Source organism: Acomys minous (genome assembly GCF_964271855.1).
Source record: "Acomys minous genome assembly, chromosome: 11".
Classification (NCBI taxonomy): domain Eukaryota; kingdom Metazoa; phylum Chordata; class Mammalia; order Rodentia; family Muridae; genus Acomys; species Acomys minous.
In genome coordinates, this window is record NC_140492.1 from 106,651,066 (window position 1) to 106,663,415 (window position 12,350).

General features: G+C 42.4%; 1 protein-coding gene across 4 annotated transcripts in view; it reads left to right on the plus strand.

Moving 5' to 3' along the window:
* ELOVL7 (ELOVL fatty acid elongase 7) overlaps positions 1-12,350 on the plus strand; it is a 70,470-nt gene that overhangs the window by 51,511 nt on the left and 6,609 nt on the right. For all 4 annotated transcript variants that reach the window (XM_084802582.1, XM_084802581.1, XM_084802583.1 and 1 more), the window contains 4 exons: positions 527-717; positions 5,207-5,287; positions 6,449-6,505; positions 8,939-9,044. In XM_084802582.1, coding sequence (XP_084658708.1) covers positions 527-717; positions 5,207-5,287; positions 6,449-6,505; positions 8,939-9,044 — 435 coding nt within the window. The remainder of the gene's footprint in view (positions 1-526; positions 718-5,206; positions 5,288-6,448; positions 6,506-8,938; positions 9,045-12,350) is intronic.

Below are 12,350 nucleotides of genomic sequence, written 5' to 3' on the forward strand. Positions count from 1 at the left end.
CTTTGTATGACACTAACTCTATTGGTGAAATCCTCTTGCTTCCATCATCACATTAGGGGCTAGGATTTCAACACTTGGATTTTATTTTATTTTATTTTATTGCGCTTTGAGACTGGCCTCAATGCACAGCTGTGGATGACCTTGAACTCCCTGTTCTCCCATCCCCATTTCCCAAGTGCTGGTGTTCTGTGTGTGCAGTAAGTACCACACCAGGCCGGACACAGGTGTTTGGAGAGGGTGCGGCTTTCAGTCTGTGACACGGTCCCTCTAGGATGGCTTCCCCAGATACTCCGCTCCCCTTCAGGTTCTGGTGACTAATAGCTCTTGCCCTGTGAGACTTAAAGGTGACGAAAGCATCACCATTTCCAGCTCAGGGGAGCCTCACTGATCCTGGGGATTTCTCCAGTCACCCTTCCTAAAGATGCTCGTGGTCATCGCACTGGTGCGCTGCCGGGACTGGAGTAGACGTTGCTTCCTGTTATCCCTGGCAGAGTGGCTGCGTACTTACCTGTTCTCTTCCTCCTAGATCCAAGAGTTGAAGACTGGCTCCTCATGTCCTCGCCTCTGCCACAAACCATCATCCTGGGGCTCTATGTCTACTTTGTCACATCTCTGGGACCGAAGCTCATGGAGAACAGGAAGCCCTTTGAACTCAAGAAAGTGATGATAACGTACAATTTTTTCATAGTACTGTTTTCTGTGTATATGTGCTATGAGGCAAGTGTCTTCAGTATTCCTAATGGGAAAAGTTTGCCTGAGTCTTTTGTTTATATGTCCATATGTTTTTTTTGTTTTTCTTTTTCTTTCTTTCTTTCTTTCTTTTTCTTTCTTTTTCTTTTCTTTTCTTTTCTTTCTTTCTTTCTTTTTTTTTTTTTGTTATGACTATGGAGTACCTCTTTTTTTGAGAACCGAGGAATGGAGAAACCAAGCAGGTATTTGTAACAACAAGGACACCAAGATTGTTATGTCTAGATGAAATAATAAACTCAACAATCTCAGGACAGTTTTCCATCATGGATAGTGAGGGGGGAAAAAAAGTAACACTTAGCTCGGAGATTTACACAGGATAGATGTTAGTTTTGAGGAAACTCATTCCTGGAGGAAATCATTAATGACCTCAGAGTGACAGCTGGTAATTAGAGAGCTGGTCCTGGGATGCCAGGTGCCTCCAGAGCTGGGCATTGACTTGCAGCTGTTTAGACGTTACAAGCTTTGAGGCAAGAGAGAACATATATTCACATGGTGTCATAGATGCTAAAGCCCTGTCCCTTGTTAGAGAAGACAGAGAAGTGTGGATTTACTCTCTGCCCCTCTGCTGGTCACGTATCCCAACTGCCCTCACATAACCGCTTCTCGAAGATTCTTTGCTATATTTCCAGTCCTGGCTGGCGTCCTCCTTTGGTTCATTTTCTCTCTAGCATACCACATGCTTGCTCATGCTTGAGGCCCATGCGGAGCAACGGCGGCCTCCCTGGCCACTGTGGCACCAACCTCTTTCCTGCTACAAATGAGCTAAATCTGTCCTCACTCTGCTGCTTGTCACTTTTTTGTTTCTGCTACTAGCCCACCGGCCACTACTCTTCTGTCCTTTTACTATGAACAAGCTCCTCGCACGTTCTCAAAGAGTGAATACACATGCGAGAGAGGAGCCCAGACTGCCTCATCTTGACCACATTACTTTATATCTCTAGGCCTCAGTCCTCTTATACTGTAGTGACAGGACTGAACCAGTTTTTCCCTTGGGTCCCAGAGTGTTCTAGTCTTCTCAGGTTCCACCTCTGACAGTGTCATTGTTTGTGATGACCCCGGATTATATTTCTCGGGCTTGACAAGAGTCCAGTAGTAACCAGTTAGTTTTGGTTTCTGCTTTGTCAATTATAACAGAAAAGAAGATTCTAAAAATATCCAATTCAGAGAGTTTCTACCTTCTCCATAACTCGAGTTATAGTTTCAGGACTTACTGCCTCCTTGCTGAACATAAACTGCTAAACTTTTCTTACCAGCCTAAAGTTATAACTGTCAAAACTTCCGCAGGCTGTTGGTATGCTCTCACACTCAGCATCAGGACTAGGTCACTCCGCTTGAACACAGACTTAGTAGCTAAGACATACGCTGTCTGTCAGCCACAGCTCAACCCAGGCAGAGTTCATGGTGTAGAGCAAGATTTGGTGAGGCTTTCAGAGGAAATGCCTCTGCCAGGCACGTTTGGCCAGATAGTAGCAAGGAGAAAGAGAGCCACGCCGTACGGGAGAAACTCATCTGTGCTCTTGTGATGGAATGTGCTAGAATCCAGCTCAAGTCAGACACTAATGAAGAAGAAACAGGTGAGACCCACAGAGGGCCGAGTCACACAGTCTCTCTCGGTGCAGCTCTTGTTTGTTTCAGGATAAGGTAGACAATTAGTCATCGAGTTTAAAGTAAATGGCTCCTGGGGTTAGAGCAGCGCCTCTCACCTTTCCTAACGCTGCGAGCCTTCAATACGGCTCCTCGTGTCATGGCGGCCCCCAATCATAACACTCTTCTCTTGCTACCTCGTAAGTGTAGCTTTGCCACTGTTATCTGATATTCGGCCACTATGAAAGGATCGTTATGGGGACGTACACCTTGGACTAGTGTCTCGATATAAGTGAGTATATACCATTTAGCTCTTTTTGCTTCTGTGTGAACTCACTCATTATGACAATTTCTAGTTCAATCCATTTGTCCACAAATTTTGGGAATTCCTTGTTTTTAATAGCTGAGTAGTATTCCATAGTGTAGATGTACCACAGTTTCTTTATCCATTCTTCTATTGAGGGACACGTAGGTTGTTTCCAAGTTCTGGCTATTATGAATAAGGCAGCTATGAACATGGTTGAGCATATGTCCCTGTTGTGTGGTAGTGCATCCTCTGGGTATATTCCAAGGAGTGGAATAGCTGGGTCTTGAGGAAGCCCTATTCCCATTTTTCTGAGAAAGCACCAGATAGCTTTCCAAAGTGGTTGTACTAGTTTGCATTCCCACCAGCAATGCAGGAGTGTTCCTCTTTCTCCACACCCGCGCCAGCATGAGGTACGACCCCATGAAAAACTGCACCTACCAGGATAGTGGGTAAGAGGGGAGGACATCCTATTGAGACTTTAGGTGTGAGAAGCCTGGGAGAAAGAGGAAATAGAAGGATCCAGCGGGTCCTGGAAAACTACAGGCGAGTCTGGGCCCTGGGGTCCTCCGCAAACTATGGCAACAGCCAAGGAAAAAATAGGCAGTAAACCTCGAACCCCTACCCAGACTAGCCGATGGACAAGACATTCTCCACTGTTGAGTGGAGAAGGAGATCTAACTTTCACACAAACTCTGGTGCCCCATATTTGAACATGTCCCTTGGATGGAGATGCCTGGTGGCACTCAGAGGAAAGATAATAGGTCACCAAGGAGAGACTTGATACCCTATGAGCATATACAGGGGGAGGAGGTCCCCCTCAGACACAGACATAGGGGAGGGGAGGGGAGTAGGGGGGAAGTGGGAGGAAGGGAGGAATGGGAGGATACATGGGATGGGCTAACAACTGAGATGTAATATGAATAAATTAATTTAAAAAAATAAAAATTAAAAAAAAAGAAAGGATCGTTAAACCCCCAAAGGGGTTGTGACAGATAGGTTGAAAACCGCTTGGTAAGAGCATTATTTATATCAGTTGAAATGAGTCTGAGCAGAACAGAAAATGGCATTGCTCATGGACTTAAGGGTTTGGAGAAACAGAATTCACTGTTCCTGTCATATTCCTCTGTACTTTGAAAAGATGTTATTTTGTTACTTTGAAAAATGACTTAACTTTAAAGATGTTTTTTTAAAAAACCATGAAGTGCATATCCTATACTTCCCCGAGTTTTAATGTTCAAGGTCTCATAGTGTTTATCATATCTTACACTATAGACTAGGAGTGAGTATGGGGGTGGCGGTGCATTTTAAATAGCACAGTCAAATTTGTTTCTTCCATTTCTTATTTTTTTGCATATTAAAATATCATCTTGGCTGGTCTCAGTTGGTAGATACCTGTTATCACAGGCTTTAGGAGGCTGAGACAAGAGAGTCGTAAATTTAAGGCCAGCCTGGGCTACATAGCAAAGCCTAGTCTTAAAAAAAAAAAAAGCGAACACAAGCCTTTAAGTGTGTGTTTTTCTATTGGAAAGTTACCATTTTAGCTAAAATAGCGATGAAACTATGAACAAAAGTGGCATAAACCTTATAGGGAGAGAGAAGATATCCCAAGTCAGATGTTGGCAGTTGCAGAGGAAGAAATGACACTTGGGGGAGAGAGAGAGAGAGGGAGGGAGAGAGGGAGGGAGGGAGGGAGGGAAGGAAGGAGGGAGAATGTTATTGTCTCTACCTCAGAGTAGCTCAACCACTAAATGTATATATTAATTAAAATCAAGTATCAGCTTTTATTTCTGGCTATTGTTTTAAAAGATCTTCCCACTGTCAAATTAAAAGAATGTCAATATGATCTTTGAATTGCAGTCAAGACTTAATCAACAAAAGGCTTTTATTTTTAACACCAGTAGAAGGTCACTTTGTGGGTGTGTTGGAATGACCATCTGCCAGATTATACTCTAGTTAGTAACAAAAGCATTGTCTTCCCTTACTTGTCTTGTGAATTCAAACTAGAGCTGGTATGAGACCTGTGTACGGTCTGTTTGTATGTTGAAGGAGAGGGAACCGGAGCCAGGCACTACCGTGGGTACTTTCCAGCCTTGGGTAGGAAAAGCAGAGTCGCTGTGGCCACCCTGTTGGCACATGGCTGGGTTTTTGTTTCTGTAACGCTTGTTGACTCATTAGGAATATTGGAAACATTCAGGAAAGAACACATTCAGAGCCAGGCACGTCCTCTTAAAAGTACTCGAACACAGAACACACATAGGTAATCATTTGGTAATTAAGCAGAGTACTCCCCGGGGCTTTGTCATTCGTTATTTTAAAGCATCCTCCCAGGAAACGGACAAGTTAGTCAGTATACAGTTCATATAAAAGTGGTGTGCATTTGTGGCTGTGAGAACGCCTGATGCCAATCTTCTCCTCACAGCATGTTTAGTTTGTCCTGGTCCTCACTGCCTCTTCCCTGGCACCACCTGCTTACTCAGCTGGTCATGCACCAAGGTGCAGTCCAAACCACCTTTGTTGTAGCTGTTGGCAAGCTCTTTCTTTTTAACATGCGGGTTTCTCTTCCAGTTTGTGATGTCTGGCTGGGGAACAGGTTATTCGTTTCGATGTGACATTGTTGACTATTCTCAGTCACCAAGAGCAATGAGGGTAAGTCTCTCTTCAGGAAAATCTGTAGCTCAGCATCATCCTGAAAATCCTTTTTGGATTTAGCAATGTTGGATATGAGTTCAGAATGAGCGAACAACTCAATAATCATTTTAAATAAGTTGGGAGAAAAAGCTAAAACTGTAAGAAAGAATTAAAGGAAGCCAGGTGTATAATTTTCCATAAAATGACAGTCAGTGCTGTTTCAACTTCTTAGGTTTCAAAATTTACTTGATTTCCAAAAGATGCAACATAGGATTTTCTTAAGGTTCGGCAGGCTAACTTCTGGCTGTATTCCTAAAGGGGTTGAAGTCAGGGAGGGACTCAAAGAGGTGCCTGTATACTCAAGACCACAACACCATTATTTATAATGGGCAAGTGTAGACAACACACACACACATACACACACACATACACACACACACACACGAGAACTCGTGCGTGCATACAAAGAACAGAACTATTTTTCAGCCTGTAAAAGCTACAACTTGTGTGAACCTTGAGGACTGTGTGCTACCTGGTATATTCCAGTCACAGGGGACAAATGCTACTTGATTCAGCTTATACGAGGTATCAGAAATTGTCAAATGCACAGGACCGGGGGGGGGGGGGGGGAGAATGATGACTGCGCTGGAAGGAAGAGGGGGCAGGGAGTATAGAGTTTGACTCTTTCAAGTTGTGGATGGCTGTGTAATGGTTGTGAGGTACAGTAGTTCCGTGGATGACTGTGTAATGGTTGTGAGGTACAGTAGTTCCGTGGATGACTGTGTAATGGTTGTGAGGTACAGTAGTTCCGTGGATGGCTGTGTAATGGTTGTGAGGTACAGTAGTTCCGTGGATGCCTGTGTAATGGTTGTGAGGTACAGTAGTTCCGTGGATGGCTGTGTAATGGTTGTGAGGTACAGTAGTTCCGTGGATGACTGTGTAATGGTTGTGAGGTACAGGAGTTCCGTGGATGACTGTGTAATGGTTGTGAGGTACAGGAGTTCCGTGGATGCCTGTGTGATGGTTGTAGAGGGATATGAGCATTACCAAAGCCACCAAACTATTCCTTTAAAAACTGGGTAAATTTTGTTTTGGGTTTTTAAAACCAGGGTTTTTTTAAAGTAAATGTTTCCCCATAGAAAATATTAAATAAATTTTTATTTGTGTACATTCCCACAGATGGTGCACACCTGCTGGCTTTATTACTTCTCCAAATTTATTGAGCTGTTAGACACTGTGAGTATAAGACCCACACATTTACTAACTGTTTGATGTCTCATTGAAGCAATAAACGGCTAGTGTAGTTATTGCACACCTTTGCTTATCTCTCTTCCCCTGGCTAGCCTACTGTTGTCCCGTCTCCTTTAATTATCTGTGCTTTTAGGAAATGTACTTGCCAGTATTTCACAACCTCCGATGTCATTTTGAAAAACATATGTAGGTATTACCTGGTTAAGATAAGCAGGACAGAACTGTGCACCCTGACCATTTACTGTGCCTGTAAATGATGCAATTAATTCTTTATTAAGCAGTTCACAAAACAAAGAGCAGAGACCAGGTTACCTCTGGTGTTTTATACCAAAACACGGAGCCAACCGTACTCTCGCGAGATGCTTTAGCGCATCACACTTCATAAACTCAAAGTGTGATGCTATCCAAGGGTTGTCAGTTGTCTGGGGAACACAGACATCATCTCTGCCGCTGGCCTGAAGCCTGAGCCTACATCCTGGTGAGAGTCAGCTGGGCCCAGGGGTTAGTTAATGTGCTCTGAAAGCCAAAAGCCAAGAGCCTTGGTTTCCTGCTGGCGTAGGAAGGCTGTGCTGGTGTTTCTGACGTGTGTCTAGAACACACGCCACCACACTATTTGTTGGAAATGTTACCATCTCGTTCTTAGTTGACTAAACACAGAATGCTAGGCTGAGAAGGGACCTTGGAACAAATTCTAGCATGCATTAAAATCACCTAGAGGAATCCCTGTACTCAGAAGGCTGAGGAGGGACCATTAGTTTGAGCCCAACCTGAGCTACATAGCAACATTCTGCTTAGAAAGAAAGGAAGATGGAAGCAAACAAACAACACAACAAAACATGGAAGGCTTTTTAAAAGCACAAATGACGCTTCAACTCCTTACGTCAGTGGCTCTTAGCCTTCCTAATGCTGGGACCCTTTAATACAATATAGTTCCTCATGTTGTGGTGACCCCCACAACCATACAATTATTTTTGTTGCTACTTCATAACCATAATTTTCTACGGTTATGAACAGTAAAGTAAATATCCATGTTTTCTACTGCCTTAGGCAAGGCCAAAGGAGTTGCGAACCATGGCTCTAGGGCTTCAAAGTCAGTAGGTTGAGGTGGGGTGGAGATCAGGGATTCCTTTTTCTGGCAGTTTCTTGGGTTGTTAATGTGGCTTCTTCTCACTCAGGAACCATACTTCGAGAGGCTGCTTGCCACAGGCTCATGGTAGTCAGCATTCGCAAGCGCCTCCTCACAGTTATGTGCGTTAGGCACAAAACACTACACACAGGGCCCACCTCTGGAGATTTGGTGCCTGATGGCCTGGCGTAGAAGCCCCACGCGGGTATTTTTAAACTCTTTTTGTTTTCCCCGGTATTGTAACATGCAGCCAGGTTTGCAAGCCATTGACCTAGTTCAGAACCCTCACTCAGGCGGTGGGGAAAGGACCTAAGAGGTTGACTGCCTCACCCAGAGACTGGGTGCTGAGGTGAGAGCAGGACCCCTGCTGTAAATCTATGGCCCTTCTGCCCCACCAGGCTGCCTTCTTCTGTGGCCATAAGCAAATGCACGAGGGTTCACCGTCTCTGTTTTGCATAGTCTCAGCACCAACTTCCAGAAGGAAATTGGTTGGGCCCGAGTGTCCTCACCAAGTGCTCCCGACACAGTAATGCTTTGTCTTGTGCACTGAATTTGAAAGTCTAACTTTACTCTAGCGCTGTGAGCTTTTCTGTTAGCACATTCCTTGAGCGCCCTCTCCAGCCCCCCAACTCTTCTCTGTTCCCCTTGTGTCGCTGCAAGCCGTCACCTGGCATGCGCAATCGCAGTGGTACCTTGCTTGTCATTCTCATTTTTCATATGCCGCTTTGCTTTTTTTGTCCACAATATTTTTCAGAATAAACTCTTCAGGAATTTCACCATTTGTTTTTCTTTGGTAACGCATTCTTAACTTAATAATTTTTTCCCCCCAAGTCCACTTTCGGTTTGCTTACTCAGTTATCCAAAGAGGGAAGATGTGTTGGAGAGCACTGTAGGACGGGATAATTTCAGTACTAAGAAGTAGGAACTTCTGGCTGCTGCACTGTTCAAAATTTAATGAGATTTTTTTTCTAATTAATTTTTTATCAGTAACATTTCTTTCAAGAAATTCTGGCCAAGGTTTTCATTTTGTATGTTTGATTTTTAAATCTGCATAAAACGTCTCGCCTTCTTATTGGTCCTCGCATGATCACATATCATCCGGATTCATGCATGCTGGGTTAGCCTTTGAGCCGTGCCCTGGGGCACTGGCTGCTCCCGTCAGCAGCACCTTTGAAGCAGCCAGTGGAAAGCAAATTGGGAAACTTTGCTTTTTCTTGCTGGTACTTTTATAACACTCATTAAATTATTGCATGGTTTTTTTTGTGAACTTGATTTTCTTTAAACTATTTCAGATCTTTTTTGTTCTGCGTAAGAAAAATAGCCAAGTGACTTTCCTCCATGTCTTCCATCACACAATCATGCCATGGACCTGGTGGTTTGGAGTCAAATTTGCTGCAGGTAGAAAAGGGAGAGCTGGGGTCATGTATATGTAAATGATGACATTTCCGTGTGCTACAAATACAAATTCTGTTCTTACATATAATTTATAAGATTTTTTTTAAATCAAAGAGCCACGTTGGTTAAACTTCTGACTTTGAAATTATCACCTAAAACATAAGCATAAACGCCAACCCTTCTTTATACATGAAGACTTATGAGAAAGATTATATATATATATATATATATATATATATATATATATATATATATATATATATATACTTTCATTTTGTCCAGCCTTTATTCTTTCTCTCTAGAGTTCTACTACATGTTTTCAATTACGTAGGTAATAAACAAATAGGTAAAATATCGAAAGCCTCGGCTTCATTGATATCTACTTAAAAACAGTCCTAATTTGTTCACAGAAAGTTGGGTGTTATCTTAAGTCTATGTTCTGTTTGCCTTCAAATTTTTAATGCCAGATACACCCGTAGTCCATTCTGTGTTGCCACAGACTACCAGAAAGAAGCTGGTTGCTTTATGAAGAAAAGAAGTCTGTGTAACTTAAGTTATGGTTTTGGAGGCTGAAAGTCCAAGATCAGGCAGTGCCATCTGTTTGGCCTCTGGGCAGGGCCTAGCAGTGTAGTATGGCAGATGGATCATAGTAAAAACAAGGAGGGGAATGTGGAGAGAACAAAGGAACTGATAAAGAGAACAGGGAGGCATAGCCAGACAAAACAAGAGACACATGGGAAAGTCCTCAATCACCTCTCACTAGGCTCCTCTTAAGACTATTTTACCTTTTAAGATGGAAGTAAATGTGTCTTCAAGGCCTTTACTTCATTTCTATTTCTCCCATAACATCAGAATATAGTTGGGCTCCTGTACCTGTGGGCTTCGCATCCATGGATCCAGATGACCATGGATCAAAACCAAGGAAGAAAACTGCCCTTGTGCTAAAGCCATGCACCGACACTTTCTTTGTGATTATTTTCTAAGCAATATGGTACAGAACTGCTTCCATTGCATGCACATGGCTTCATATTATAGAGTATATGGGTCTGTGTGTACAGATTATAATGCATACAATCCACCATTTCCTGTAATGATCTTCAAATATCCACAGGTGGTAGTCAAACTGGTTATCACCAGGGAGTTTTGAAACCTCCCTTCCGTGGGTCTCAGTGAATAGCTATACTGTATTGTAATTCTTAAAAAGAAGTACATTGGAAGGCAGTGCTCCAAAAAACACACAGGTGCTTTAAAGATACCGAAACTGATGTGTTTCCCTTGGCTTCTTTATTCTTCTCTGTGGTTTCTTATCTTTCTGCATTAAATATGTGGTGGTTCCACTACAGGAAAACTACATCTTACCTGAAGAATGAAACTGGGTGGTTTTCTTACCTTCGTTTGAATCCATTGATGTTCTAGCTTCCATTTCAAAACAAGTAATGCTTTAAAGAAATGCACATTCAAACAAGGCTCTACCTCAGGTTTGAAATGTCCCATGTCTATGGATATCAAGCATTTTATCATAGTGTCTTTTACCCAGACCTTAATTCCTATCTCCTTTAAAGAATAGTCAAGGTTAAAAAAAAAAAAAAAAAAAGGAATGTTTTGTGTCCCTGGTGTGCTCTGTGAGCTGGTAGTCCTGCTCTGTCTTAGGTGGGGATCTAGTCAACACACCTACGTCTCATTCCCTGCCTTTTCAGTGGGAGGCCCAGAAACAACAGGGTTTGTTTCCAAAAGCGTGGTTGGCAACAGCCAAATGTAGAGCAGGCCTGTCTGCTTAAGCCAATCTTTGCAAATACTGGAGCCAGGTGATTTTTGTTTAGTGTTTGGTTTTCTGTCGCCTCCTCCACTTCCTTCTAGGATAATAGGAACCCAGCTTTTCCTTTGAATAAGAGAGTATTTTCATGGTAGGTTTTTCTATTAATTATATAAATACCCCCTTTGAGGATCATAGAGAATTATCATAACTACACAAGTGATTCTTTTATTTTCTGCAAATCAAAAGATAATATGTCAAAAGATAACATTTTGAGGGAACTAATTGTAACTCATTCTGAGATATTTGCTTTTCAGGCCCATTCTTGTAAAGAAAGCAACACTTCATTTGAAAAGCCTTTTAAAGAGTCAAGTAGGAAGCATTACTAATTAAAATGTGGTTGTTTTATGAACAAACTTTCTACAGTAGTATGTTTTTAAAAAGCTTATTTTCGGTAGAGAAAATAAGCAAGTTAATGTCATTGGGCAGCTTCTGTTGCTCAACAAGTCTTTAACTTAGTCCTCTTAGTAACATTCATGCCAGTCCCTGTACGATGCTAATTTAATGCATTTAAATTAGTAGTTCTCAACCTTCCTAATGCCTCGACCCTTTAATACAGTTCCTCATGTTGTGGTGGAATTATTTTCATAAATAATTTATAAAATTATTTTTGTCACCACCTCATAACTAATTTTGCTACTGTAAATATCTGATATGCAGGATGGTCTTAGGCAACTCCTGTGAAAGGGTCGTTTGACCCCTATATAGGGTCTTGGCCCACAGGTTGAGAAGAACTTATTTAAATGGTGAGGGTAACGTGGTTAAAGTGGTCTCTTAGTGAGCAAGGCTCGAGTACAAGCCCTGGTGAAAGCTGAGCTGTACTTCCTGTGTGCGGTCTCATTGGACACAAATGAGCATGCGCAGTCTTCCCTTTCCCTCCCAGGAACGAGCCTGATTTTTGAACTATTATACGAATAGGCAGCCACTCTAAATTTTAGTTACCTTAAAAAGGTCATTCCCACCTTATAATTTATTTGGATTTCTTTGGATATGGGAAGATTAATCCAAATATAAATAATAAAAGTCGAAGGGATAGTAACATGCGGCAATAAAGGTGTCGCTTCTGGAATTTATAATAATAAAGGAATTAACTGCAATTTGACTAAAGTGTATGAAGTACCGGATAACATGAGCCTTTGGACGAGTATGACATAATTATTTAAAGCGTGTCCTTTGACAGGAATACTTTGGCAATTACAGTTTCTAGAAACATTCAGAATTACTACGATTGTGAATAATTATTTTAACACAATGGCTCACTTGGCAGAGTCGCTTGCCTCCCAGGCCAAGCCTGGTGACCCAAGTTTGATTCTCAGAAACCATATGGTGGAAGGAGAGGACCAAATGCCCACAGTTGTTCTCTGACCTCGACGTGTGTGCTGGGGGGGACACACGCGCATTCACAGCTCCCCGCCCCACGAACGGACTTTCAGAAAGCAATCCATGCTGCTTTGCACCTGTTCTGTAACGTCTTCCCACAGACAACTCAAAGTGTT